Here is a 27,650-nt window from a genome sequence, read left to right on the forward strand (position 1 = left end):
TGTAGACTGGTCCAAAGCCAGAGGACAGTATAAAAAAAGCATATAGTCTAAGGGTAAATATGTCAGGATGTTAAGAATAGAATTACTACCATTAATCCTGTGTGTCAGGATGAATCACATACCACCAAAAGGTAAAAAATGGTGCCCCCATCTTACAGACAAGGAAACTGAGGTTCATGGAGGTCACTTCAATTGACTGTCCAAATGCAAACATCCAGTAAGGGGCAGGACCAAGATTATAACCCATGTATATCCAGGTCCAATGTCCCTTATACTCTGCTGATGACCAAGGTTTCTTAACTTTTCTGCTCAGTTGGTAACCCTTTGATAATAATGGCTCCTTCTTTCCTGAAGTAAAACCTATAGAAGTGAGCCGCTCTGAGGCAGAAAGTGGAAAGACATGAAACGGTACCCAGATTACCTTGTTATTTTCCCCAGGAGAAAAACCATAACTGCATTTGACCTAAAAGTCAGCTAGCCGACTCAGATAAGATTCAGATTTAAAATCTGATCTTTGAGTGACTTTTCCAATTTCCAGCCTTTCTGATAGCCACAAAGCCTTCCTACCTGGATGCAGGAGGGGAGATAAGATCAGCCCTGGCTAACCCCTCCCCCGAGGGAAATGGAAACAGGGCTCCAGAGCAGGGCAGCCAGTGACCCTGGGGCCCAGGTTCCCCGCGCTGCTGCAGGCCCTCTGAATGCAGGTCCGCTTCCACGCCCTACACCCTGGAGCTGACTCAGAAGCAGGGATGCAGCGCCTCCACAGCAAGCTCTGCTTTGGAAACCATCCTTCAGGCTGCTGAATGAAAAGGCTGTTAATCGCTATTCAGATTCCGATTGAAACTGGACCCTTTGTCTCTGACTATGGACCAGTTACAGTTCCGGACAAAGGGACCTTTTCTTTGGCGTTGAGTTGCTCTGCCTTGGGAAGCCTGTGACTGACAAGAGATGGCAAAGTGCATCTGCCTTTAAATGCTTTGGGTTCTGCTCCACTCATTAATACATCAGATAAAATAGTTCACATTCCAGGCAAAGCTGCAGGCTTCCTCTCAGTCCCCAAGCCCTCAGGGAAAAGAACACATTTGCATTTGTGCCTGTAAGAGGCACGTCTGCAGCAGTGGGTGTAGAGGTAGAGTTTTGGGTGCCACTAAACGCTGTAATTGCTCCAGTTTCCCTGCAAAGAAAGACTTAGAGAGCACCATAGGCCAGGTACATGATTCTCAGGAACACGTGTTAAAAACACAGTGGCATTTGGAAGATTCATTGGAGAAAGTGTGGAGTGATGGAAAGAGGGGGTGGGGGCGAGCTGTGTGACTCTGGACAGTCACTTTACCTCTCTGAGCCCCATTTCCCTCTTCTGAAAGATAGAAATAATATTATTTCCATCATGTAGATCATACTGAGGGATAAATACTCACGTGTCTGTGAGCACCAAGCTCCGGCTCACAGTAGGTGATCAGTAAATGTTAGCGGACTTCTTCCCCGTAGGCCCCACAGCAAAAGAGGAGGTATGTTTCGGAAGAAAGCAGGTTACTGTTTTGTAAGCAAATCTTTGCCATTTTGGGAATGGCTTGCTCCATGCTCGCAGGGAGAGCACGGCTTTGCCAACTTGGGAAGTGTCTTCTATGTGAGAAGGAAGAATGTCCCTGGGCCTTTAGTTAACTGTGGTTTCAAGAGCTCCTTGGTGTGACTGAGTAATTGCAGGTTCCCCCACTGCCTTGGGACTAAATGTTCCTCCTAGATTTTGTGTTTTAGTACAGGCAATTTCAATAGGGGGTTTTCCTCTTCCTGTCTCATTATTTTAATCATTCGTTCCTTCATTTGTTTACTCCAAAGTCTTCTCTGAGCACTCCAGTGCTCCAAGCACTAGGAATAGCATGGGGATGCAATGAAGAACAATAATGTCCTGCCAACAGGGTCATTACACACTGAAAAAGTGTTCTCGGTGCTCTGACCAATGTCCGGAGGGTACAGTGAGACCCAGAGGATGTTGGTGTCAGTACGCGTATGAATCAGGTCCAGGCAGGAACAGATGACACACTCCAACTGGATTAACTATAAAAGCCGAATAAAGGATCTATTTACAGAGGTGTGGGCAGGGTGGAGGGGAACCCTGACCCCCAGGCAGTACCCTGGGGGCTCCTCCCAGTCTCACCCTTAGGCTTGCAGGTGCCAGGACAGGGAGGTAACCCACCTGAGACTGAGGGGCTCTGTGAAGAGGGCCGCCCTGCTAAAGCTTAGTCAAGGATGCAGCCCAAGGACAAGGGGGCCACAGATGGGGGCCACACAGACCAGTGCTCCAGGACCCAGAGCAGGTTGGAGGAGGGGTGGGGAGGAAAGTGGTGGGATTGAGTTTAGAGGCCAATGGAAGCAGTGAGTTGGTTTCCCTCAGGGTAATGGGTGAGGAGAACTTCAGAGATTCTTAAAAATAAACTTTAAGATGAGCTGTTATGATTCTTATCACAGCTAAAGCTAATGCAGTGCTTTCTCTAAGCCAAGCACTGTTTTAAGTGCCTTACTCACAATAGCACTTGTATTAATAATCCTCACAGCAGCCCTGTGAAGTACGTGGACTTTTAACCCCATTTTGCAGGTGGGAAAACTAGGGCCCAGAGAGATTAGGTAACTTGCCTAGGATCTCACAACTATTGTAAGTAAGTGAGGAAACCAGAATTCAAACTCTGGCATTCTGGCTCCAGAGCTCTTTGGGCTGCAAATGGAGAACTGCTGAGGACTCCTCGGGTTCACCGTTTTCCAGTTCCCACGGGGAGAGGTCTGCAGGTTGTTCCTCCCTGCTCAGAACCCATGAGACCTTTCACAGGGTAGGCGGGGCTGGGAGGTGAGTGGCATTTGGAGGAGCTGTCTTCTAAACAACCCCAGTGCAGTGGGGTAGTCAAGTCACACTCCTTCTGCATGGTCCCCGGGTTCCGCAAAGCCATGCAGGGCTCTCTTCTGACTTGGCGAATACAGCCCTTCAGTATGGCCTGGCGTCTGCCCTTTCTCTCTAGGCAGTTGATGGGCACCTGTCCTGTCCCTTCCCCACTGTTCCAGTTCCCAGCCCAGGTGAAGTGCGTGCAGAAGGCCTCATTCTAACATAGCAGCCATCATTTCAAGGGCTTATCCTAGGCCAGAAAACGTGCTCAGCACCGTCTCATTAATCCTCACAGTAAACCTTGTTATCATCCCTATTTTACGTTTGGGGAAACCGAGGCTAGAAGACTTAAAGTGACATGGCTAATAGAACCAGTTCTGAGCTTTCCACAGAGACCCCACCGACCTGATACTTGTCATCAAAGCCTGAAGCGCTGCTCCTGCAGACAGGGCAGCTCTTTCTGAGTCCTCTGGGACGAGTGTGGGAATTCTCTCCTCGGCCCACTTTGTCTGGGACTGCTGGCCAGCTGACCCAGTCCTGGAGTGGGAGGATGAGTTAGGGGTGGTGAGCGTGCAGAGGGAGTTATGTCAGGGGCATCTTCCCAGACAAGATAGGAAGAAAAGTCCAGTCTCTGGAAAAAATAAGTCTAATGTCTTAAGTAAAAAAAGATTGTACTGGTCTGGCCATAGAATTGGCTTACCTCTGTGGCGTTTGTTGCCATCTCCTGATTATCAAATACATATATATTTATATTTCATATATACTATATATATTTTTTATTATATATTTTATTATATATATATATGTACACACACACATTCACATACACACACACACACACACACATATATATATATATATATATATATATATATATATATATATAAATCCTAAGAATTCTAAATGATTTCTATTAACCTTAGACCCACCATGAGCCCTCCACCCCTGGGAATTGGCATGTCGAGTGCTCCTTCCTGCCTGGCAGACCCCAACTCCTCTTTCAATTTTGTGGTTAATCCTCATCTCTACTCTGATGAGCCCCCTTCCCCATCCAAGAAATTGGTTCTTTCATCATTTGAGCACTTACCCGCCCCCCGTACTAGAGACTGACCTCAATTCCAGGGATCCTGCGGTGGACAAAGCAAAGCCCCTGCCCTCAAGGAGCTTATGTTCTAGCAGGGAGACAGGCCATATTCAGGATACTTCATAACAGTGTTGGAAGGTGATGAGGAACTAGAGAAGGGGAGGAGCGTTGTGGGTAAGAAGCTGTCATTGTCAGTCGGGTGGTCAGGAAGCCACAGTGGGAAGGGGATGTTTGCACAAGACTGGGAGTGAGGCAGGGTTGCCCTGTGGACATGTAGGAGGAAGTGACCCAGACAGAAGGAACAACAGGAGGGCCCTGAAGCAGATTCAGGAAACAGCAAGGAGGCCAGGGCAGTGTGGCCGGGAGGAGCAGAGAGGAAGCTCAGGGTGGGCGCCAGTCCTGGAGGGCCTCGTCAGCCGTTGCAAGGGCTTTGGCCTGTACTCAGAGAAATTGGAAGCCACTGCAGGGATTAATCATACACTCCCTTACGACTTACTTCCCTTTTCTTAGTGCATCTCAATTATAGAACTGAATAGCAGGACAGAGCCAGATTCTTCTCTGTCCTCCATGGGCCCAGCAAAGGCACCAAATAAATGTGGGTTGAACTGAACTTGAACCAAATGGCACGTAGCAGCTAGCAGAAGCCTGGGAAACCTGGGCAAGGAAGTCTGATGAGTTGGTCTGTATAGTGTTGGCTCCCATGGGGCTCTTGGCTACTGTGCCAGCAGGCAAAGGCAATGAAATCCTGTAGAACCAGGGAATCCCCTGGAACAGGGAACAGCAGGGGTGGGGGGGGGGTGCCCGCCGCCACCGCCTTCACATCAGGTATTTTGCTGCTGGGGCTGCTTGCTGGCTCCCCACAGTGCCCCTGTCCTGCTCCCTAACCAAGGTGTGGCCTTGTCCTGCACAGGCATGCCCGTGGTCCTGTCGCAAGAGGTGGAGTCTGTTCTTGTGGGCGCTGCTATTCTGGGTGCCTGTGCCTCGGGGGATTTCGCTTCTGTACAGGTATGTGAGGACCGAGGGGTGGGCCTTGGCCCCTCCCCTGTCTGAGGCTTCCTCTTGACAGCGGCTCACGTCTTGCAAAACACACACAGGATATAATTAAGAAATGATAGGTTCCAGCCAGGGAAAGCACAAACACTTCTAGCCTCAGACATATTTATTGCAGCTTTTATTTGAGTTGGCCTCTGTTAGTGTTGGTTGTTCTGTTTTTCTGTTGATTTTCTTTTTTCTCCTTTAAAATAGCTCCAAAATTACTTCTTTGAATGTTTCCCTTGACCATTTATTTTCCTTTTAGCAAGTGAAACAGGTAAGATTCAAAATGTTAAGTTTTTCATGTAAATTTCAGATTCGTTTTCGTTTATTTCATCTCCACCCACCACTTTCCAAATACCTTTAAGGCCTCTAGCAACAAGAGACATGAATGAAAATGTTAGTGAAAAAAATGAATTAAAAGGGAAAATAAGGAAGATGTAGGAAGAAGGAAACGACTTAGTGGCAGTGATTGAGCTCCGAATTTGACTCTGAGCTTCCTGGCAGCCAAGACAAAAAGAACACATGATAAGTTGCATAACTCTTATTTTCAAAAAGAGGAAACATACTCGTTTCTTGTGGGAGACAAAACTTTGCCGACTACCAAATTACAAGACATTTCACACATGGGTTTTTGGGAGAGACTTCGAGTTGTAACATAATAGTATTAATGGCAGGTTTACAAAAAGATAGAAAAGCAGCCAGGTAGACGGAAAGAGGACAGGCTCTAGAGTCAGACTGCTTGGGCTCAGATCTCGCTTGATTGCTTATTAGTTCTGTGACCTGACCATTCTGTTCTCTGCTCCATTTTTTTAATCTGCAATGATAATCAATACACATGATGAGTTCTTTCTCTGCATCACGAATGCACATTTAGTCCCACAGCCACTCTGTTATTCCCATTTTATTTTTTTTATTTATGTATTTGTTAAAGATTTTATTGGGGAATTGGGAAGGGAAACAGCCACGTTGTTGTCCTTCAGTCTTAGTTGTGGAGGGTGCAGCTAGCTCAGCTCCAAGTCCAGTCGCCATCCAGCTGCCCATCGGCACCTCGCAGTCACTCAACTCAAGGTGCCATGTTCAACCTTAGTTGCAGGTGGGCGTAGCCCACCATCCCATGTGGGAGTCGAACCGCCAACCTTATTGTTAAGAGCATGTGCTCTCACCAGCTCAGCCTTCCTGCCACCTGTTGGCAGCTCAGCGGCAGCTCAGCCCGGGCACAGCTCACTGGCCCATGTGGGAATCGAACCGGCGACCCTGTTGCTCAGAGCTCGTGCTCTTAACCAACTGAGCCACTCAGCCAGCCCCTATTATTCCCATTTTATAGTTGAGGAAATTGAGGCCTAAGTTGGCCTAAGTTGAAACAGCAGATAAATACCCGAACCAAAAAGTCTAGCTCCCAAGGCTCCACTGAGAGTTCAAGAAACATTTCTTCAGCTGAGCACCCGGGAGCTTAAATGACTTGCCCGAGATCTCAAGGTCAGGAAGACAAGCCAGGTTTTGCACCAGTGGCCCAGTAATTTATTTGTGACCCTCTTATGTGCCAAGAACTGTGCTAGGTGTTTTTCATATAATCTTCCTGATACAACAACATACACGGGCAACTGAGATCCAGAAAGATGACAGAACTTACGGGTACAGTATTAGAACGGACAGATACAAAGGTCTAATCCTAACATCTGTGCTCTTTGGATCACATTTTGGGAGGTGCAGTACACTACATACTGCCCAAGCCTCTGGAAAGGATGCCTGTGGACTATCCCTTCCAGGGAACTGAGTGCATTCATGAATGCGTGTGAATTTTAACTGCAGCTTTTAACAAAGATGGTAGAGGTGAATTCTTAGCTTCTGGATTTTTCTGAAACTCAGAAACGTCACATGGAGATAATTTATATATTGTTGAAATGTCATTGACTTGTCACTTATTATTTTAATATTATCAACTTTTGAAGAGATATTCTCACTACATGCCTTGCCCTTCCTGGGAAAAATTATAATTGCTAAGACAAAAACAGTAGAAATGCTCACCAAGGCCCTGCATAGCTTACCTCATATTATGTACTGAATGTTCGTGTCCTCTCAAAATTCATATGCGGAAGCCCTAACCCCCAATGTGATGGTATTTGGAGATGGGGTCATGTGGAGGTAATTAGGGTTAGATGACATCATGAAGGCGGGGCCTCATGCTGGGATTAGAGCCCTCATGAGAAGACACAGCAGAGAGCTGCTGTGCACATGCTCTGGAGCTCGCTGGTTCTCTCTCTCTACCTCCCTGTCTCTCCTCGTCCCCTTCCCCTTCTCTCTCCCTGCCCACCCTTCCTCTCTCCCCTCCCTCCCTTCCTTCCTCCCTTTCTCTGCCATGTGAGGATCCTGGCCCTCTGCAAGCCAAGAAGGGGACAGAAGTAGAATTGAAACCAGGGTCTCTCTGGATCCACATCCTGTTCTGATTTTCATCCCTTTTCTACTTTGTTTGATTGTTTTCTCTTTAAATATATAGTATATATGTATTTGTCTTCTTAAATGTTTAAAGGTGTATTTTTTGAAAAGAAATGTCATTGGTCACAAACTGGGAGATAGTCTACAGCCCGAACATAGAGTAGTATGACAAGATACGGCAGCTCCATCACATACTTCATACCATGACCCATGGCACCTCCTTGGTGTCTTAGTCAAACCGAAGTCTCTAGCTCCCAGAGGATTCCACTCACAGTTCCACACTGACATCTTCACTACATGAGATCCTTCATTAGTCTTCTGGAATAGAATCTAAGATATGGTACATTGGCACTGGTGACTTACGTAGCAGCTAGGAGGGTCCCACCTTATAGACAAACCCATGTCTCCTATTCAACTCAAGGACATATGTGCCGCTGACTGTTTTTAGGAGACATTGTAGTCCAGTAAAGGTAGCCCTGGCTGAGAGAGACTTGAGATCTTATCTGTCATCACATGCCTGAGAGAATCCACGTATTATAGTATTGACCTCTATGCTTGCTTGTTGTACATCATCAGACAGTGTCACCTGGCCTCTCCAGATGCTGTTTGTTTACCTCCTTTTAAGAAATGTTTAAATAAGAATTACCACTCATGTGAGACTGTTGAGATGAAGGGCCTTTGAACGCTCTGATGACCTCCATGAGTCCTGGGTATAATTATCAACATTGTTCTAATGATTATGTTTGGAACTGCTTTGGAAATGTAAATGTGCATAGACTTCGCTTCTTGCACCCCTCTCCAAAGATGACCTGCCAACCTGGCCAACCTGTGTACCCCAGGCCTGGGGATCAGCTCAGGATTCTGGCAAGTTGGGGTGAAACAGAATTGCTTCCAATCTGTGATTTATATTTTTCAACCTCAACTTCAGTACAGTTTTTTCTTTGAACTTCAAAGATCCTAGCTTGGTTTTTGGGGTGCCTGCCACTCCTTCCTTTAAGAAAATTGAGCAATTCTTTCCAGCAACTCAGTGATTCCAGCAGGCCAGATGTTTTATCTTCTCCTAGACCACACATCTGGTGGTTGGATGGAAGACTTCACTGCTTATCTCGGTGTGCAGACTTCAGTAGACCAAGCCAGAGACATGTCCTCTACATTGAAGGCAAGAAAGATTGGAGAGAGTCCAGAGGACCCAGTCTGCAGACCTAGGGAAGAGGCCTACATGGCTGGGAGACAGGGTTTCCCAATTCCCCAGGCCCAAGAATGGATGACTTCAGCCAGAGGTCAAGCCCTGTACCGTCTGTTGGTGATACCAATTGATCAGAAAGTTGTATATTTGTGGGTTTTACTTAACAGCTATCGCAAAAGTCTGTATATTTCAATTCTGGGGAAGTTTTATCAGATGTAGGGAGAAGAACATTGGATGGAATTTTCTGGTAGGAGATATTGGTCAAGTATGAGGTCCATTGCTATTCCAAATTTGGAAACCTGCTGACAATTCCAAGCTTCCACCTCCTGTTTCTTCTTTTATCCGTTCATATTCTCATTCTCATAATCTCTCCCCCTACCCTTTCCTGCACTCTCTTCCATTGGACATCTAAAGTCTTCCTACTGTTTTCTTTTCAAATTCCAATCTCACACAGGGTACTGATATAACCATTCACCCTCACTAAGAGAATAGAATGATGAATAAAGAATTATCCCCAGAAATGGTATTCTCCTTTCAGTAGCTTTAAAACTGTGTCTCCAGTAGATAGTGTGACAAGAATCATGTCATGGTCATCTTTATATCTGCAGCTCAATCAGTAGAATAGAATCAAACAACTGAGATACCACTTTCATGGTGAAAGTTCAGCTACTGAGTAGGAGGGAGGGGATGCAAGGAAAGCAGGCTTCCTCCCTCCTTTTATTGGTAGGAGTGTGGAATCCTTATAGCCTTGACCTTTGTGACCTTTCCATCTGACCACTCCCTTAGCCCTAGAAAGACACCCATCTCTCCCTTGTCAGCATACTCCAAAGTGATCTTCATTAATTCTGAGTATCCTGGAAAGCAAAAAATTACCATTAAAACTTGGGAGCATCCTATAATACTTCTGTAGGCTCCAAGCTCTAGAAAACTAACAAACTGGAAAAAAAATAAGTTTATGAAATATTAACATGCTTACATTTTGTAAGCACAGGCAGTAGAAAGGGTCTAAAACATGCAAAGGATGCATAAAACAAGAAACTGGTTTAAAGATGCTGTGAGAGAAAGCCCAATCAAATGTCAAAGAGGCAGAAACACAAAATGGCGTTCCACTTTGCTTCCTTCAGGCCCCTGCAGATGTCATGAGCTTTCTGCAGTTTCTCATCTTAAGAGACAGTTTTTTTTCCCCCCAAGTCTATACAAAACAAGGTTTAATTCTAACAGTGCTATTTATCTTGACACCTCCCCCTCCACCCCCCCCCCCCCGAAAAAAAAAACAGTAGAGAAAACATCTGAAGCAAAAATGAGCAAAAGGAGGCAGTGACAAAAGATCAAAATGAATTCAGCAATCAATTTAAAGTGAGTACCAGTGTAAAGAAAATAAGCCCTAGGAATCAACCAATTCATCAAGCCTTTCTTCCTCCTACTGTGTGAGTGCCACCGCCTCACAAACCATTGACTCCCTGTGCTCCCACCATCAGCTTTCCCTGTCACGTTCCAGACAGACTCCTGTCTTGCAGACCAATACTTGTAAGTGGCCAGTTGAAAGCCCTGATTACTCATCCTTTCTGTAATGTGTGCCCGCAAGATAAACCATCCACACTGACCACTGTGGTCTGCCCTCAAGGTCAGTCCTTGCAGACATCTTCATTGCTTAGCTGAAGCCTCTCCTTTCCTTTTTCATGAAGTTTACTTTATTTAGAGCCAGCTCTCTTCATCACCTATTAAGTGCTTCAGAGCCTGTGGTTTTATATACAATATGATACATCTCCATTCTGTTTTAGTTTGTGAGAGTCAACGTTTTGTGATTTTTTTAGTTCTGTTTGGCTTACTGTCACCATAAATACCAGTTTTACGTTTGCAAAGTAAAGCTGATTATCATAAGTTCAGATTCTGGAGTTTTGGAAAGATTGATATATAATAGATATTCAGAAATATGAAACTATCCTGTTTTTAGCACAATCATAATTTGCTTTTCTTTCTTTTTCTGCAATGCAGCTAATAATTCATGTTCATTGGAAAAAATAAAATTCAGTTAAGCTGAAAGAAAAATAAGAAAACACTGATCTTACTACCCTGAAATATTAATAACCACTATTTAAATTCTGGTTGCTGTCCTTTGTCTTTTTATGCATATTTTTAAAATCTTTGTTTACATTTTTAAATTCCAAAATTGCGTTCATACAATGTATACTGTTTTATAGCCTTTCCCCTCCACCCCAAAACATATAGTAAACACCTTTATTTATTGTGTTTGTAGGATGCATAATTTTCTACTCATAGATACACCATGAATTATTTCACCAGTCTCTTGTTTGAATAATTAGGTTGTCTCTGTTGTTTGAAACAATGCTGCAACTAGCATCTCTGTAGCTAAGCTTTTGCACACACTCTAAGCTATGTCCGTAGAATACATTATGAGTATAATTGTTTGTCAAAGTTTTCCTGCCTTTTAGGATTTTGATACATACTAACACTTGATACTCCCACCAGTTGTGTATAAAAATTCAGAGCTCACTCTTCCTGTGTACAAGGAGTCTTTTGCTGTGAATTGGGTCCCATTTAGCTTTCATCCTCAGGCCTCTTATAATCCTATTCATTTCACATATTGTACTGACATTGTCAACTTTTTTTATTCACCTTTTGCCCTTTGCTTCTTAAGCATGTGATTCTAGAGATGTGAGATTCTAGTTTCTAATTAAATAGATTCAGATTTCTGATTGAATTTTCAGTGTCCTGTTCCATATGTCAATGTCTCATAGAAAGTCAACAGAAAATCCTGGAATGGTAATTAATGGTTTAAAGACGGATTAAATTAGGAATGTGATGCTGACCCTAACATTGATGATACTTATTGCCATACCTGGTTAACAATACATTCGTATCTTTTCCAGAATTCCCTCTCATAAATGAATGAATGAAGCAAATTCAGGTTCTGATTTTTTTTTTTTTTTAAACTGAGCCATCCTGCTACCTGTTGTCAGCTTAGCAGCTGCTCAGCTCGGGCTGGCCTCGAACCACTGTTGCTCAGAGCTCAAACTCTTGAGCGAGCTCTTAACCAACTGAGCCACTCGGCCGGCCAGTGGTTCTGATTAATTGTAAACCTCCTTGTTCCAATCTACTTTGCAGAATGGAACCATGGATGTCAAAGTCGAAACATTAGTTCAAATTTAGAATTCTATTTTCAGGAAATTACTTCAGTATATAAGATATATAACATTTGACTCTCCTGTTCCTTACGGGGTAATCCAGGAACAAGGCCTGCTTCTTGCCTTCTACGTTCCATCCCGTGTCATTCATAAAATCCTTACAGCAGCCAGTGGGTAGTAATAGTCCCCAATGTGCAGATGAGGACTCTGAAACATGGACATGTTATATAACTTTGCTTGATACAAAGTCCATGCTCTTCTGATTCCATCAAACCATATCCCAGTAGGGGCTGGCTGAGTGGCTCAGTTAGTTAAGAGCTTGCTCAAGAGTTTTAGCTCTGAGCAACAGCGGTTTGACGCCAGGCCTGAGCTGAGCTGCTGCTGAGCTGCCAACAGGTGGCAGGATGGCTCAGCCAAAAAAAAAAAAAAAAACCATATCCCAGTAAATATATACCCATTGCTTGGGAAAGTCATAGATTCCAATATGGCACCTCAACTGCCCTTTACGGGGTGGTGTAATTTATAGAAAATACCAGCTTCACACATGTGTCAGCACAGCAGTGCTTGGTTAAGTATTGACTATAGAACGTAAAAATAAGAAATGTGCCTTCTTTGGTTTGGAAATTTTATAATTCCTTTTGCCTGGAGAAGACTTTATACCATGCTCACCAGTATTATCTTGCTTTATTTATTTGCTTTGGATCGTAATCTGCCCATTTACTTTTTATAAATGATAGATACAGAAAAGCACTTTAATTAAGAGCTTTAATTAAAAGGCACTTTTTATAGTATTGTTATTTACATGAATATTTAGGTTAACAAACATTTTTCCCAAATATCCCTCTCTCCCTTAATTTTTTACTCAGAAACTTAAGAATTAGGCTGTTTATAAAAGCAAAAATGGCCAAACACCAACTAGATCCTTTAGAAACTTAGACGTGTTATAGAATTGTATTTCTAAAATAAAGTTTAGTTAATTCTTTGACTTCATTTTGTTCAAGACATTTTATACTGGGGCACATCTGAAAAAATGTGTAATATCTTTCCATCAAAACAAATGCTTATAAGTAATTAACTCTTCATTCTAATTATCATTATGCATTTACATTTCATAAAAAAATTGCTTGTTGGAAATGAATAGGTTGGGTATTTTTATTCCTTTACACTAGGATAACTCCTGGAAAGCAGATGCATGCTACATAAGCTTAATAGTCAACACAGTAAATTAGGCTATGGAACCAATTAAGAGATTAGAAAAGGCAAGGCCTTAAGTTAAGTCAGGAATTTCCTGTAATTGGGGGAAAAATGTCCTGAAAAATGACCACACACACACAACACACCCACCCACCCCTACATCCCTACATGCTACTGGACAAAATTTGATTCCGAGTCATGCAATGGATAGAGGTCTTACTGAATTCTGTGAAAGAGTTTTGGTTGGAGCATTGAGGCAAATGGTCAAGAACACTGCAAAAGGGGAAAAAATCATTACAATTGCTTATTGGAGGAATTTGATTCTCTGCCTTAAACTGTAAGAACGTGCCATGAGTTCAGAAACCCAAGTGGAGTGTCTTTAATCATGCATATCAAAGACATTTAAGCATTAAAAATTTTGATACGATGTTAAAAGTTGTGTACAAGGAAATTTCCTATACTGTTATCATACTAATTTTACAGGTGAGCACAGAGAGTAAGAGAGGTTAAGCAACTTGCCAAAGCCAGTGGCCGGAAAGGGATGAAGCCAGGGTCCAAGGCCTAGGCGAAGATTTCAAAGCCAAGGATTATTCAACTTGATCACGTATGGAAATGGACTCTTCTGGGGCTAAGTGTGATTGCCATTATTTTAACCCTCCGTCGGGTGCAACTGATCTCACAGATTCATTGTACACAAATTTTCAAATATCTAACAGGTAAGTATCGTGACTCACCTCTTCCGTATCTCCCCTCTCTACCGTAACCTATCGCCAGTCGTGTTTGTGACAGTACAGTAAAGACATATTTCATAGCGGCATCTTTGTGTGCAATGAATCTGTGAGATCAGTTGCGCCCAACAGATGGTTAAAAACCAGAGTCAGAAACAGATGACCAGAAATAGGATGTGTAATAAAATGTCACCAAGTTAATCAAGGTCCCCTCATAGGGCACCCTCAAATTAAGATGATTTTAGAGAGGTTAGTAGGTAGATTGTGTGTGAGATTGTGGACCAGGGCATAGAGTAACCAGGGAGGATGTGATGCCCTGGGGTTTGTAACAGCTGGACCTGAATAGGTGATGGAGGAACACAGTTACTGGGACCCCAGAACAGAGGGCAGTGTGGAGACTACTGAGGCGGCTGTCTTGTCAGTGATCCCAGAGGGAAGGAGCTGGGTTCTTGATGGCATTCTCCTCCCTCTCTCTCTGATCTCCTGCCAAGCTCTCCATAGGCTGGATTCAAAAGGTAGAGGTTAAGGGAGCGGATTGGTGTAATCAGTACAAGTAAGCCTGGCCAGGCCTAGAGAAGGGTTGGGAGGGGTCCTCCTCAGGAGCCGTGCAGATCTCCAACACCTCCTCCAGGCTCAGGTGCTCCGGTGGGTCTGCTGACCAGGGCCTCCGGTCTGAATGGTTTGTTATAGATTGGATGAGATAAGGTACTTGCATCAGAATGTAAATCAGTTATGACATTTTATTCATAGCAAGACATTCTCGGTGAAGAAGACGTGTGTTTGTTCACATTCTGGGGCATGCTTCTTATCTTATGTCACTATGGACGCGCCCTTTGAGATAAGCACTGACCTAGACTCCACAGCTCTGCGGATAATGACAGACGTGCTAGAGACCTCAAAAGGGAGCCCCCCGCCCCTGCTTTCATTTCCTGCCTTTGCTAGGCTAAAGACAAGAAAACTAATACTTTATGCAGCTCCTCTGAGCTGAGCACTGGGCTAAAGTAGTTTAGATGATACTTAATGCTTACAAGTTACAGTTATTGGCCTCACCTTTACAGATAGGAAACTGAGGCTTAAACAGAAAGTGTAAATAATGTGCCCATGGTCTAAGTAGCAGTGCTAGCAACGAAGTCCAGATCTGACTCCAGGGTCTATGCTCTTCTTTTGTGTCTACTGCCCCAAGGCAGTGCTTATGCTTATGTGACATTAATACCCAGGAAACAAGGTGGCCTTATAAAGGGAGAACCTTGTTTGGAGACCCAGGGCTGAGTTCTCTGTGGTCGTAACAACTAAGTCATGGTTCCTGGGAATAGATACACCCTGACTTCCCCCAAATCAGCACCGTTTATGGGATCTCAAGTGATTCCACTTTACAAGGCCTTTCCCAGCCCATCCAGCCAGATCAGAAAACAACATCAGTTTTGTTCTAAGTGGCTCTTGTCTTATTCCATCACTTCTTAAACTTGGGAGGTCAGGAAGAAGATGGAGAGAAAGAATCCATAAGAGGGATGCATTTCCTTAGAAATGGTATTAATTGGCTTGGCAAAACAAGAGAAGGAAATAAAATAGCTGCTCTTTACTAACTAGAGGCATCTTCTTTCCTTATCTCATTAAAAATTAAAAGCACTCTTGGTTTAAGTAGGGCAAATTAGTAATTAAGTGCTATATAATCAACTTGCGTAAACATAATATTGAAGAGGATGCCAAATTAATCACCCCGCTGGCTTGTTTTTGCCCCCATTAATGCACCTTTTCCTTGGGTGCTTCCTGTGATGTCAGGATGCATTTTTCGCTCACCTCTCCTCCTGGAGGTCGGGTGGGCTGTGATAACCAGGCTGACAGATGACAGTTGGCTGCATCTGGAAAAGGCATGTGTCTGGGCCTTGATTCAAGTAGGTGATGAGGTTTCCTGGTTAATTCTTGAAGCCAAGGTTCATCACAGGAGCCTGCCACGTAACAGGGGCAGACGTAGATAGTAGCAGGACAAAGAAAAATTATACACATCTCAGTGCCCGTGGCGTCCCCAGTCTAGTGGGGAGGAGGCAGACACAGTTATGAAAACATCAACCCTGAGTATAGTGGCAAAGACCGTGGGGCCGTGGCTTGGGCTTAAATCATGGACCTGCCACTTTCCTGGGTTAAGTTGCTTCACTCCTATGTGCCTTAGAGCCTGCATATGTAAAATATGACAGTCATATCTGCATCTTAGATATATTACCTCACAGTCCATGCTGTAAGGAGTAAACATGCTAGTACATGTAGTAAGCAACCATGTTTATTTAATGGTGGCCGGTGTTTGTTTACTACAGTTGCTATACAATGAGATCATGGAGCGGCAAGGGAGGGGTATCTTCCACTGTTTTGAGGGCTGAAAAAATCCTTCTAGTAAGGCAATATTTGAACTGGACCATCGAGGACTAGCTAGTGATGGAGCTGATAGAGCTGGAACTTGGGGGTGGGAGGGCCAAGTGACCCCAGCTCTGCTCTTAACCTTTGCAGTGGAATGCCTTCTCTGAAAGCAGAGGAAGGAATATGCGCCTCAGTCCTGCACAAATCTCTCTCCAATTCACCTCATCACAATAAATATTAGCCTCAGTCACTTGGTATTGTGGCAGCTCCCTGCCAAGTATGGGGGGGTGGAGGGATGGGGGGGTAGAAGAGGTAAGTGAGCTGAATCCACTGTGGGCAGGATAAGAGGATATCAAACGGGACAGAAGAAAGTAGCCCTCTAAGTCACCCTGCTACAGTCCAGGGTGATGGCTTCTCCTTGACTTGCTAGCTGTGTAAACGAACCTGGCTAAGCAAGTCCCTTAATTTCTCTGAGCCTCAGTTCCATGTTAGCTGACCAAAGATTCTATGAATGGAAGCACATCTAGCGCACTGCCTTAATGCAAAAAGTACTATTGTTATTTCCTACATTAATTGAACCCTCACGATGAACCTGTGAAGTAGTTGGTATCATTGTCCCACTTTATAAAGCAAGAAATTGAGGCACAAGACATCAATAAGCTGACCACAAAGATGGCTAGTAGTGGAATGAGGCTTTAAACTCAGGTGGCCTGGCTCCAGGTCCAGCCTCTGTATATCCCCTGCAGCACCTAGAGCTAGATTTACATATTAGGTGCTAGAAAACAGGGCAGATACCACTAGATCATGTTGAGGCCCCTTCAGTTGCTACTGAGGAAGTTCTTTCTTTCTGCTGCTTAAAGGAATGGTAGGATTGACCTCACAGTGGTAATCTCTTAACAGGTTGGGCAGGTGGGGCAGGCCAGAGTGACCCACCAGGAATGATCAATCCTTGGATACAGTGGGAATGAAGCTGTTTACACTGAGCTTGACAGTTTTGCTTAGCGAAGAAAACAATTTGTTTATTTGTTTATCATTCCTATTCCACTCCAACAAAGGATTTGAGGAAGCTTACAATAAATGACTAAGCAGAATAAAGCTGAACAAAATAAAACTCACAAGACAACAACTATGCAGAAAGAGGAGAGTATACCAAGCACTTAGATGTTCCTCAAATTAACATGACTTCATGTGCCAGGTAGTAACATATAACATAGGATGGTACCAGCAGAGGATCAGATGGTTTGATTCTCTACCAAGTTGGAGAATGTATGCTCTGCCTAAGGACATTGAACTTTAAAGTGTTTTAATTCTGGGTTGGTGAGTGCCAAGCCAAACAGATTTATGGGACAGGTTTGGCGTATGGGTTCTCTGACCCATAAATAAGGGGATTACTTTGAGCTTCCAGGCAGCCAGGACAAAACTGGGAAATATGGCAAGTCATATAGTGTTCGCAGCATCAAAGAAGTATACCAGTTCTCCAAAAGAGACCTCATTTTCCCTGGTATCAAATTCTAAAATTGTTATTCTTTTAAAAACGAATCTAGAAATTATTCTGTGGAACTTTCACAGAAGCAGCAGAAGAATTCATCATATACCTCCTTTTTAAAAGCCCAGAGCATGATATTGAAACTTGACTTCAGGTTAAGGATCGCCCAGAGATATCACTTGCCCCTGAAGTAGAACTGAGAATTCCCAGAAGTGTAGATGGATGGCATGTCCCTCCACCCCTCTTCCCTGAATATTCCTTCCCTCAGCCAGCTTTAGAAACAAAGCTTGGTCACTGACCTAGAAGTGTCTTAGAGGACCTTAGTACTAAAGCTTTTTACCAGCCTGGCATCGGGGAAGTGCTAAAATGAAGCACCCATCAATGGAGAAGGGCAACAGATGTTGAAGCAGATCAAATGTCAGTAAACAGCAAGCCTGCAGAGGCCACTGAACTTGGCATCCTCTTAGCAAAAATACCCTGTTGCCCTCAAGAGGGAACGCCATGGACTTTTATAAACTACTTTAAGTGATCTACTTGTTTTATAATCTCTACTTTTTTTTTTCAGGGCAAATTTAATGCTCACAGAGTGTTCTAGGCTTTCAGCCCTGGAAATCTAGGTCTTCAAAATATCCTCCCAATAATCATGAGAAGTGTTATGTTCACCTTATCTAGCACCCTCCCTTTTACTGTTAACAGCATGATTCATGTTATAAGGAATAAACAGGACCATAGTTAATCATAGACTCTGATATCGTGTGAGTCTGGGTTTCAATCCTGAGTTCAAATGCTATAACTGTGCCTTAGGTGAAGCCCTTCACCTTTCTAAGCTGGTTTCCCTCATTTGTAAAAAAAATAAGACTATTAAGAGTATGTACCTCAAAAGATGGTTGTGAAGATTGCATTGCATAATATGTATAAAGTACTTACCATAGTTACTGGTATAAATAAACTTTCGTCGAGAGTTATACAAAATTGTAGCAATATTTATGTTGATAACTATCATTATTAGCTATCAATCACACGCTGTACTAAGGACTTTACACATATTATTGAAAAATAGATAGGCCAGTTATTTGCCTGTTTGCTCTCAGATAGCGTATTCACCCCTCCTCTGCTATATATTACATTTCCCAGGCTCCCTTGCAATATCCTCTCTGGATAAGTTTGGCCAGTGGTAGATACAGGTGGAAGGTTGATGTACAGAAAGAGGGAAGAAGTCAGGTGATTTTTCCCTTCACTACAGCAGCAGCTGTATCTCCTGTGTGATTTCAGCTCTCACCGCTCCCTTTCCGGTTCCAGTTCTGGCCACTCAGCACTTCTTTGGTTTCAGGTCCAGCCTGACATCTCTAGCTCCTCCTGTGGTCACACCACAGCCTCCCATCATCCCTTGAACCCTAGAGGGGAGCAGCTTTCTGCTGTTGCTTCAACATCACTGTTTGGCTTCTTGGTTTCTTCCGTCACCGATGAAATCAATTTCTTATATTAAATTCTTTCTGTTCAAAGACCTAGGGTAATTTCTATTCTTCTGACTGGACTCTGGCTATTATGGTTTCTTTCAAATATGAAAAGAGAAGTCATCCCTTACAGTGAATTCAGCTCCCCTTTTTGCTCCCTATTGGAATGAGCTGGAGGAGGGGTAGCTGGTTAAAATGGAGAGTAGTTCACTTTATCTAAGTGCAGCCTAAATGACAAGAGATTGGTCTAAAAATCTTGAGTGACTACCCAGCTCTGAGTTAGGCATTGAGGTCAGTAGCCTCACATAGCTTACCACCACCTCTCTAAGGAGACAAGACTTGATTACAAGTCAGAGCCAGGCACGTTTCAAGATAGTGTCTAGTAAAAATGAATAGAAACTCGTCTTTCTTGAGCTGGGGCTGTGGACTATTCGCTATTCTAAGTGAGTCACTGTATTACATGAGTGATTTTCCTCATCCCTCCAGAGGAAACCAAGGCTCAGAGAGGGGAAGTGATGTGCCCAAAGTTGCACAGCTATTAAGTAAAGGTTGTAAGAAGTTTAACCTATGTCTATATGTATCGGAATCGATGTTTATTAGAGACTTATCTCTGTTCCTCACTTTTCCAAGCTTTCTTCTTCCTGTTTCTAAGCAGATAGTAAGAAGGCTGCATAATAACTCCTATTGCTCTGGTCTTCTTGTAGAGGTTTCCTCACAGAAACAATAGTCTACCTTCTTACCTAACTCTTACAATAGGTTTATGTGGAAAATTTATTTTCATTTTTGCAAATGAGGAAACAGACGTAGAAAATTAAAAGAACTTAACCAAGGTCACACTGGGTCAAACTGGAATTGGAATGTAGATTTTTCTGTCCCTAAGCACACACTCTTTCTACTGGTGACATCGCAGTACTAGATTATATGGTATAGGGCCAAGTATTTTTTACAAATTAAAAGAAAAAAAAAAGGCAAGCAAGGCCAGGCACCCCACCTTCAAGGAGCTGACAGTCAGGCTTGATAAATAAAAACGAAGCAACCTGACACCAGAGAGTGCCATTGCACAATCCACTCTCTGGTAACAGCTACAAGCAGGAGAGAGAAGTGTGGTTCTGTATAAGTGGGGCTTGAAATGGAAATGTTAGCTTAGGACAAGCAGAGAAGCAGCAGGAAGAGGGCTTTTCAGATAGAGGTGCTAGTGAGAGCAAAGGAATGAATGCAGACAGAAAGGAGAGCAGCTTAGCTCCCGGGAAGGATCCCAGTGTTGGAGCAGCCAACGAGAAAGCTAGATATGGAAGGATGATTGTTCATGGGAGGTGGGGTGCTAACTATAAATAGACCAATTAGGAATTTGATCAGGAGTCTTGGGAGCATCCTTTGCCCAACATCCCCTGACTCTGTCTATTGTTTAAAAAAAAAAAATGTTGTAGGCTAATAGCCTCATTAAAAAAAAAAAAAGCAACAACCTTAAGTGCTTCTTGGAGGATAATACTGCTTCCTGCTTAAGAAAAATCGCCTGGAAATTAATTCAGCCTAAGAGTAATAACAAAGGTTTACATTACTTATCTCCAATAGTTTTGAAGAGTCCCTGAAATAGAAGGGGAACACTCTTGAACGGTCCCTAGAAAGCTATCCTATTTCACTAGAGCGCTCTTACATCTAGCATGTTGTAACATATCGTGTATGAGAATTTCAGGATGCAGAAGACACCTCTGAGAAAATGCCACTGAGATACATGAAACGAGCAGTCCACCTCACACCAGCTCAGATCTGACCCTCTCCCCTCCACACCTCACTCCCTGTCAGCTGACCTTTGGCTTGGAGGAGGATGTGTGTTGGATGGAGTGGATCAGAGCGAAATTCCTCCCAAGTTGGCCGTGTCAGTTTCCACCTGTCAGCATCTCTGATGAGGAGGGACCCTGACAGACCTAACTGGTTTGGATAATTGGATTACAGCAGTTGTCTTCATCTCCATAAGCTGACTAACCACTACTGGTGCTGGAGGAGAAGTTTATAGACAGTTCTAAAGTGGGGATTCAAGCAAGTGCTTAAAGTACTGGGAAACAGCAGGCTTGAGTGAGTCCAGCATATTGTATGTAGTAGGACGTTGCAAGCCCTCTCTTTCCACGGGATCCTAAAAACGACAACCAAGGGGATTCCTGTAGCATGCACCAGCCACTGTTTATACACTTTTTGTGTATTAAACTCACTTAATCCTCACAACAATCCCATGAGACCCTGATATTAGTTGCGCTTAGCCGACAAGGAGGCTGAATCGTAGAGGTTAAGTACTTTCCCAAGGTCACATAGCTGGAATGATAAGAACCCAGACATTCTGACCCTGTAGTCTGCTCATTGGACCAATACTGTAAAGTAAGTTTGGAAAAGTCTGCATGGGGAGACCAACCACTGCACCATCCTTATCTGTGGCCTATAGATGTTTCAGTGTCCGCTTGCCCCACTCAAGGGTGAGCTTCCAGTAGGGGTCCAAGTCTCCCTCATCCTTAGTCTGTAGTAGGTGTGCATAAATGTATGTTGTGCCAAACTGGAGGTGAAGCTTTACAGATACTTTGTAATCTCCCTGGAGCTGGCTAAGAAGGCAGCCACTTGTGAGCAGTTACACAGAAAACCAGCCGCTTAAAGCAGTGGTGCTGCTGTGGATGGATGTAGATTGAGAGTCTTTAACAAGTCAAAGCTGATCCCAGACCACCTAGTTATTAGCTATACCTCTGAAAACGTTCTCTGTCCCCACTAGCACTGGCTCCAGACTGCCCAGTTACTCACATTTTTTCAAAGGGAAACTCCCCCATCTTTAGTGTCGGTTCAGTGACCAAACGACTCCACGTGTAACCTGGGGCAAAAGGTCTGCGTCTTTGGGCCTCAAATCCCACATCTCCAAACGGAAAGAATCAGGTTTGGTTATCACAAAACTTAGAGGAGTGGAACATTTGGGAAGCCAGTATATAAAACAGAGAGAAGGGGAACCGTGTCCCCTGCTTCTCCTGTCACTCACTCCCTCCCTTTCCCCATGGCAGGGCAGCCTGCTGGAGGGTCTCTGCTGAACAGAAGAAGCACTGGGCTAGATTGTTTCAAAGGAAATACCCGAAGGGTATTAAAGTAACTAATACTGATACTTAATAACACAGTAATAAAATAGCTTCACGGGTGATCCAGGCAGCAGAGACGAGTAGGTGGGAGGGCTCTGCGCCTGTCGCTGTTAGATCCTGTGTGCGCCTGGGGGAGAGGTGTCCACGTGGCCTGACTGTGTACAGTGGGGTGGAGAAGCGAAAGCGCTGGGCCTCATCCTCCTTGTCTGGAAACCGGCTGCCTGTCGTGGCGCTGGCGAATTAGAAATTCTATCCGGCGACTCTTGGAGATTGATTTTCCGTCTGGAGATCTGACCTCTTGCTTCACAGGCAAAGGGGATCAGACTGTTCTGGGAGGGTTCAGCGAGCAAGCCCTCTGAAAGGCCTTCCCTTTCTTTTTCATTTTCTTTCGTTTTCAACTGTATGTTTCAAAGGGAATTTCTGATTACGTCGGGAGCCTAACACCACCAGTTTAGATGAAACCTCCTTGACACTTAGAGCATTGAGATAGCCATACCACCCCCCACATCAGTGATTTGTGCTAGAGAAGATTAGTGAAGATTTAATTCCATTTATGTCGCTGGATTTGTACAAAACCCTTTTGGAGTCATGGGTGAATGCCCCATTTCCTGTACTTTTGTCCATTTTTCCAGATCCCTTATGTGAATGCCTCAAGGGTAAGAAGCTTGCTTTAGTTATTTTCATATCTCTAACGCCTAACACAGATTGAGGTAGAGGAGCTGCTTGGTAAATATCTTGGTAAATATTCATTCAACAAATATCCCCTAGGTACAGTGATGAGCAAATTAACCATAGCCCCAGTCCTCCTCACATTTGCAGCTGAGTGGAAGAGACAGTTAAAAATAAATACATACAAATAAATATATATTATACTTTGGGTTAAGGGCTATAAAGAAAAAGAACACTTTCAATGGAAAAACAAATTAGGACGCTTAATGAATGAATGAAAGTAAAATGACCTTGACTCCCAACCCCAAATCTCTGTCTCATCTCATCTCTCTATAAATAATAATTATTGCTATCATTTTAATGATTACAACTGCTACCATTTATTGCATTCCCACTACATTCCAAGGTCTGTACTAGCATCTTCCTATTTGTTACATCAAATTCTTCAAGTAACCGTGCCAGTTAGGTTTTCTTATCCCTTGTTCCAGATGAGAAAACAAGGCCTGGGGAAGAGAATTAACTTGTTCATGATCAGAGCGCTGATAAGTATCAGAGATAAAATCTGAATCAAGTTGGTTCAGCAGAGTCTCTGCTCTGAGCAAAAGGGAAAAAAGTCCAAAGATTATCGCCAACAGGGGTCCCTGCTTGAGAAACACTCCATCATGCCATGTGGTAGAAGGTCAGTTATGTGAGGCGATAAGAGAAAAAAAGAGGCAAAACTTTGCTGGAGAGTGAGAGGGAAAAGGAGGAAGATATATTCTTGGATTGGCCATCTTATCAGCCTAGCAATAATAAACCATCACCATGGGAACAGGAACTCTAATTAATGGCAGATGTTGAGTCACTTTCAAAACCACACCAGCTGAATGCCGAGATGGTGCCGTAAACCTCTCTCCCCTGCCACAGCTGGGCTAATCATGCTATGGTCTTCTTGGAGAGACATGTCTTTCGAGGGTGGAGCAACCTCTGAACTTGGCACCAGAAAACTTGCATCTGATCCCCACATCTACCCTTTCTGAGCTCTTTTGCCTTGAGCCATCAGTTTGTCAAAAGTGGGAGGTAGTTATTATTTTATCATTAGTAATAGTAGTAAGAGTGGCTTTGTAAGATTCAATTTCAATATTTACAAAATGGATAAGTAATACCTGTCTAAAGCATTGTCAAGAGATTTAAATAGAATTAAGGTTGTGGAAATGTCTAGTAAGCTATAAAATAACTCACAAAATGTAAACTATTGTTAACACCGGGAGGCAACCCGATGTGGTAAGGAAGTGCTTGCACTGGAATCCAACAGACGTGGCCTGTGTACTTCACTGCTTCACCTGAGCAAGTCACTTAAACACTCAGAGCTTCAATTTCTTCATTATTATTATTATTATTATTATTATTATTATTATTATTTTCAGATGTACAAAGCAATGCAATAGTTATCCTTTTCACCCCTCACAAAGTGACAACCCCCTCCCCCCATCCACTGCCCTCGCACCCCCGATATCATGCTTATCTATTACAATTCCATTGACTCCATTCCCACACTCTACTCCACATCCCGTGACTATATGTATATATAATTGTAGTTGACATACAATATTATTCAACATCAGCTTCAGATATACAATGCGGTGGTCAGGCCTCTACACCGTCTATGAAGTGGTCTCCCTCACAAGACATGAGTCCATCTGGCCCCCTAAAAAATATTTACAACATTATTGATTATATTCCCCAGACTGCCTTTTCTATCCCTGAGGCCATATTGTAGTTACCAATTTGTATTGTCTCATCCCTTCCCCTTCTCCTTCATTCCCACCCCCTCCCAACTAGCAACCTTCAGTTTTTCCTCTGTGTCAGAGCTTCAATTTCTTAATCAGTAAAATTTCTTGGTATAAATCTGCAATGCTCTACCCAGCTTCCAAAACACGAGTCTTACTTAACCTCTGTGCACTTCAGTTTCCCCCTCTGTAAAATGTAAATGACACTAGCACCTCCCTCATAAGGTGGTTGTGAGGATTAAATACATTAGTACAGGAAGCACACTTAGAACAATGCCTAGCCCAGTGTGCCATATATTTTAACGGTGATGGTGGTGGTGGTGGTGGTGGTGGTGATGGTGGTGATTGATGGTGGTGGTGATGGTGGTGGTGGTGGTGATGATGGTGGTGGTGATGGTGGTGGTGGTAGTGGTGGTGATTGATGGTGGTGTAGGAGAAAAGGAGGGAAGAGGAAGAAGAAGAAGAATTGCAATGATATATGTACATAGAACTATGAAATCTCTGAGGTGTGATACAAAGGAAGGCATGTGTAGTCATTGGCAAAACACTTGGTCAGTTCCTGGACTGGTCAGCTCATTCATATGTCTACCAGTTTTCTCAGAGTTTCCCTTATCTGTGTTACCTTTTTATCCAGCCCAGCATGCATATCACCCCTGATTCCTGGCATGCGTGAGAGAAGGAGAATCAGCACAAAGAATTGATAGAAACCGTGAGAAAATTTGCTCAGAGCCCAAGCTCTCTATAAGCCAGGATTTCCCAGAGACTGTGTGTTGGTATATTAAAAGGCATTCCTGGAAAGAATTCATCTGGAAATGGCTTTGTTCAAGTTAACTAGGTGTCTTTATAGCAAGACTTCTCATAAGACTTTAATATAAAAACAAGGGTTATGGATTTTCTGGGTTGCAGAGGCATATATAAAATATAGTCTTTCCCAAATTTTCTCAACCAAAGAATGAGTTTTTCATGAAGCATCTCAGTTTGCTAAAGTGTCAAGGACCAAACATTGGGAAAATTCTGTTACACACCCTTGGTCAAGACCATCAGGCATACAAGTAACACTATGACACAGGTTTGAAAACACCTATCAACCCTCCCATGAATTCATGTGCCCATTTAACACATTAAAAGAGCACCCATGCTGTATTTGGCAGCAACTATGTACTAGATGGTGGAGAAGCAACAAGTAAGACCAATATATTTCCCACCCCCTCAGAGCTCTTGTGGGCCTACTGGGGTAAGGGAGAAATTGCCTGGCAGTTTCAATACAGTGTGACAAGTAAACAGAACTCAAGATGCCATGGCGCCTGGGCAGGGGTTTCTTATCCAACTTGGTGGGTGAAGGAAAATTTCCCAGAGGAAGTAACTTCTAAGCTGAGAGCCAAAAGAACAATTAGAGCTGCCTAACACACTTTCAACACACTTTGCCTTGCATTGCCGTATTGCGTCCTCATAGCAACTTTCCTAGTTAGATACCATGAGAGTGGTTAAGTCATGACTGCCTCTTAATGAGTTCCTACTACAGGTCAGGCACTGTGCTAGGCATTTTATACACTGATTGCATTTAACCTTTACAACAATGAGTAGTAGCCTCAGTTTCCAGATGAAAAATTGAGGCTCAGGTGAAGGGTTCACAGAGCCTTACATGTAGTTAGTGCAGAACCTGGACTTGAACTCTGATCTGCATGATTCCAAAGAGTCTCCCAGTGTACTGCGGGCCACCGCAGGCCACCAGTGCTGAGTCTGGACAGTGGCTCATCGTGATGGAGTTTTCCCCTAACTGAGGAATGTAAAAAAGTAAGCAGAATTTCGTGAATGTTTTTCTTCTTAAGTGATTTATGTTATCCTGACAAGCACCCTTCCCAATCGGTTGGTGTAGGAAGTCCTATGCTTTTTTTTATGAGAACATTTTTTTTTTTTTGGAGTTCTTACTTGGCAAAAGGAACATTTGCTAGCCCTATGTCAGTCTCCAAAGTAATTCTGGAAGGGTTAGTGCTCATGAAATTTTAACATCTTGGAAATACTCTGTATGCAACTTGATAGACCATTCTGAAGACGAGAGGAATATGGACCAGCACATTGCTTTGGGGTCTGTTGGTTCAAACTAGGGTGAGTGACTAAATTATATAGGCTCAAACGTCCAGTAGCCATAAATGGAGGTAAAGTAGGGTATTACGGCATCTCCCAAAATGTACACATACACCACCTACACCACCAGTAGCACTCACGATGGTTTTTAGGTGGCACGTGGTCACTCTTTTTCTAATAGTTATGTATTTATCTTAACATGTATTAGAAAAAAAAAAACATAACCAGCACCAAACCTGGGCTTTTATGGACTTTTTGCTTGGTACAAAGCAATTTTTTAAAAGAGAAAAAGGAGCTGATTCAGAATTTAGCAAAAAATATGACATACATAATAAGTACTATAAGCTGTACTTGTACGTGGAAATAATTGTGAACACGGTATGTGAGTTACTAAAATTTGTGAAGCAATAAGATGATATGTGTGAACGTGTCTCATGCATAGAAGGCCCCAGGAAGTGCTTCCTTTCCTTTCGGATTCACCTAACTAGCAAGTGGCAGATCCTCTGGCTATACCTCTTAGGCTCAGACTCCCAGTCCAGGGGTCCTTCTGGGACACCCTTAACTCTTTACTTTCTGTCTGCCTCCTTCAGCCAGCATCCTTCCTCCCTCTGTTCACCTCTCGGGAGAAGCGCAGTGAGTAGGTATTTCAGAAGTGACTGAAATATAAATGAAGTATACCTACTAGAGTAGGCAGCGTTAGCATTTGGAAAAACTGGAATCGCAATATAAAAATTGAAAAGGACTTCAGGGATCATCTCGCTCAGCCGCTCTTTTTTACAGATGAGGAAACTGGGACCCAGAAAGGGTAAGTGCTTTCTTTGTTCATGGCCAGAGAGCTCTTGGCTGGTCAAACCAGGATGAGAATTCATATAAAACATGCAGATATAAAATTTTACAGGCTAAAAAAAAAAACAAACCAAAAAAACACAACCAACAAAAACTGTTTCCTCCAGACTTCCTGCTTTCCAGATAAGTAGCTGGGATGTAACACAAAAGGACTTTCACTTCCACAAATCTTAAAATTTGGAAGGTGATGCTTCGTACTGTGCCAGGCGA

The 27,650-nt window shown here is 43.3% G+C and overlaps 1 protein-coding gene across 12 annotated transcripts in view; it reads left to right on the forward strand.

The window, feature by feature from the left end:
• Positions 1–27,650, forward strand: part of FGGY (FGGY carbohydrate kinase domain containing) — a 415,184-nt gene that overhangs the window by 322,540 nt on the left and 64,994 nt on the right. For 11 of the 12 annotated variants that reach the window (XM_019623675.1, XM_019623668.1, XM_019623671.1 and 8 more), the window contains one exon: positions 4,867–4,961. The exons of the other annotated variant lie outside the window; for it this stretch is intronic. In XM_019623675.1, the coding sequence (XP_019479220.1) occupies positions 4,867–4,961 (95 nt within the window). The remainder of the gene's footprint in view (positions 1–4,866; positions 4,962–27,650) is intronic. 12 annotated transcript variants of the gene reach the window in all.

The sequence above is a fragment of the Hipposideros armiger genome, unplaced genomic scaffold (assembly GCF_001890085.2).
Source record: "Hipposideros armiger isolate ML-2016 unplaced genomic scaffold, ASM189008v1 scaffold_557, whole genome shotgun sequence".
NCBI lineage: Eukaryota > Metazoa > Chordata > Mammalia > Chiroptera > Hipposideridae > Hipposideros > Hipposideros armiger.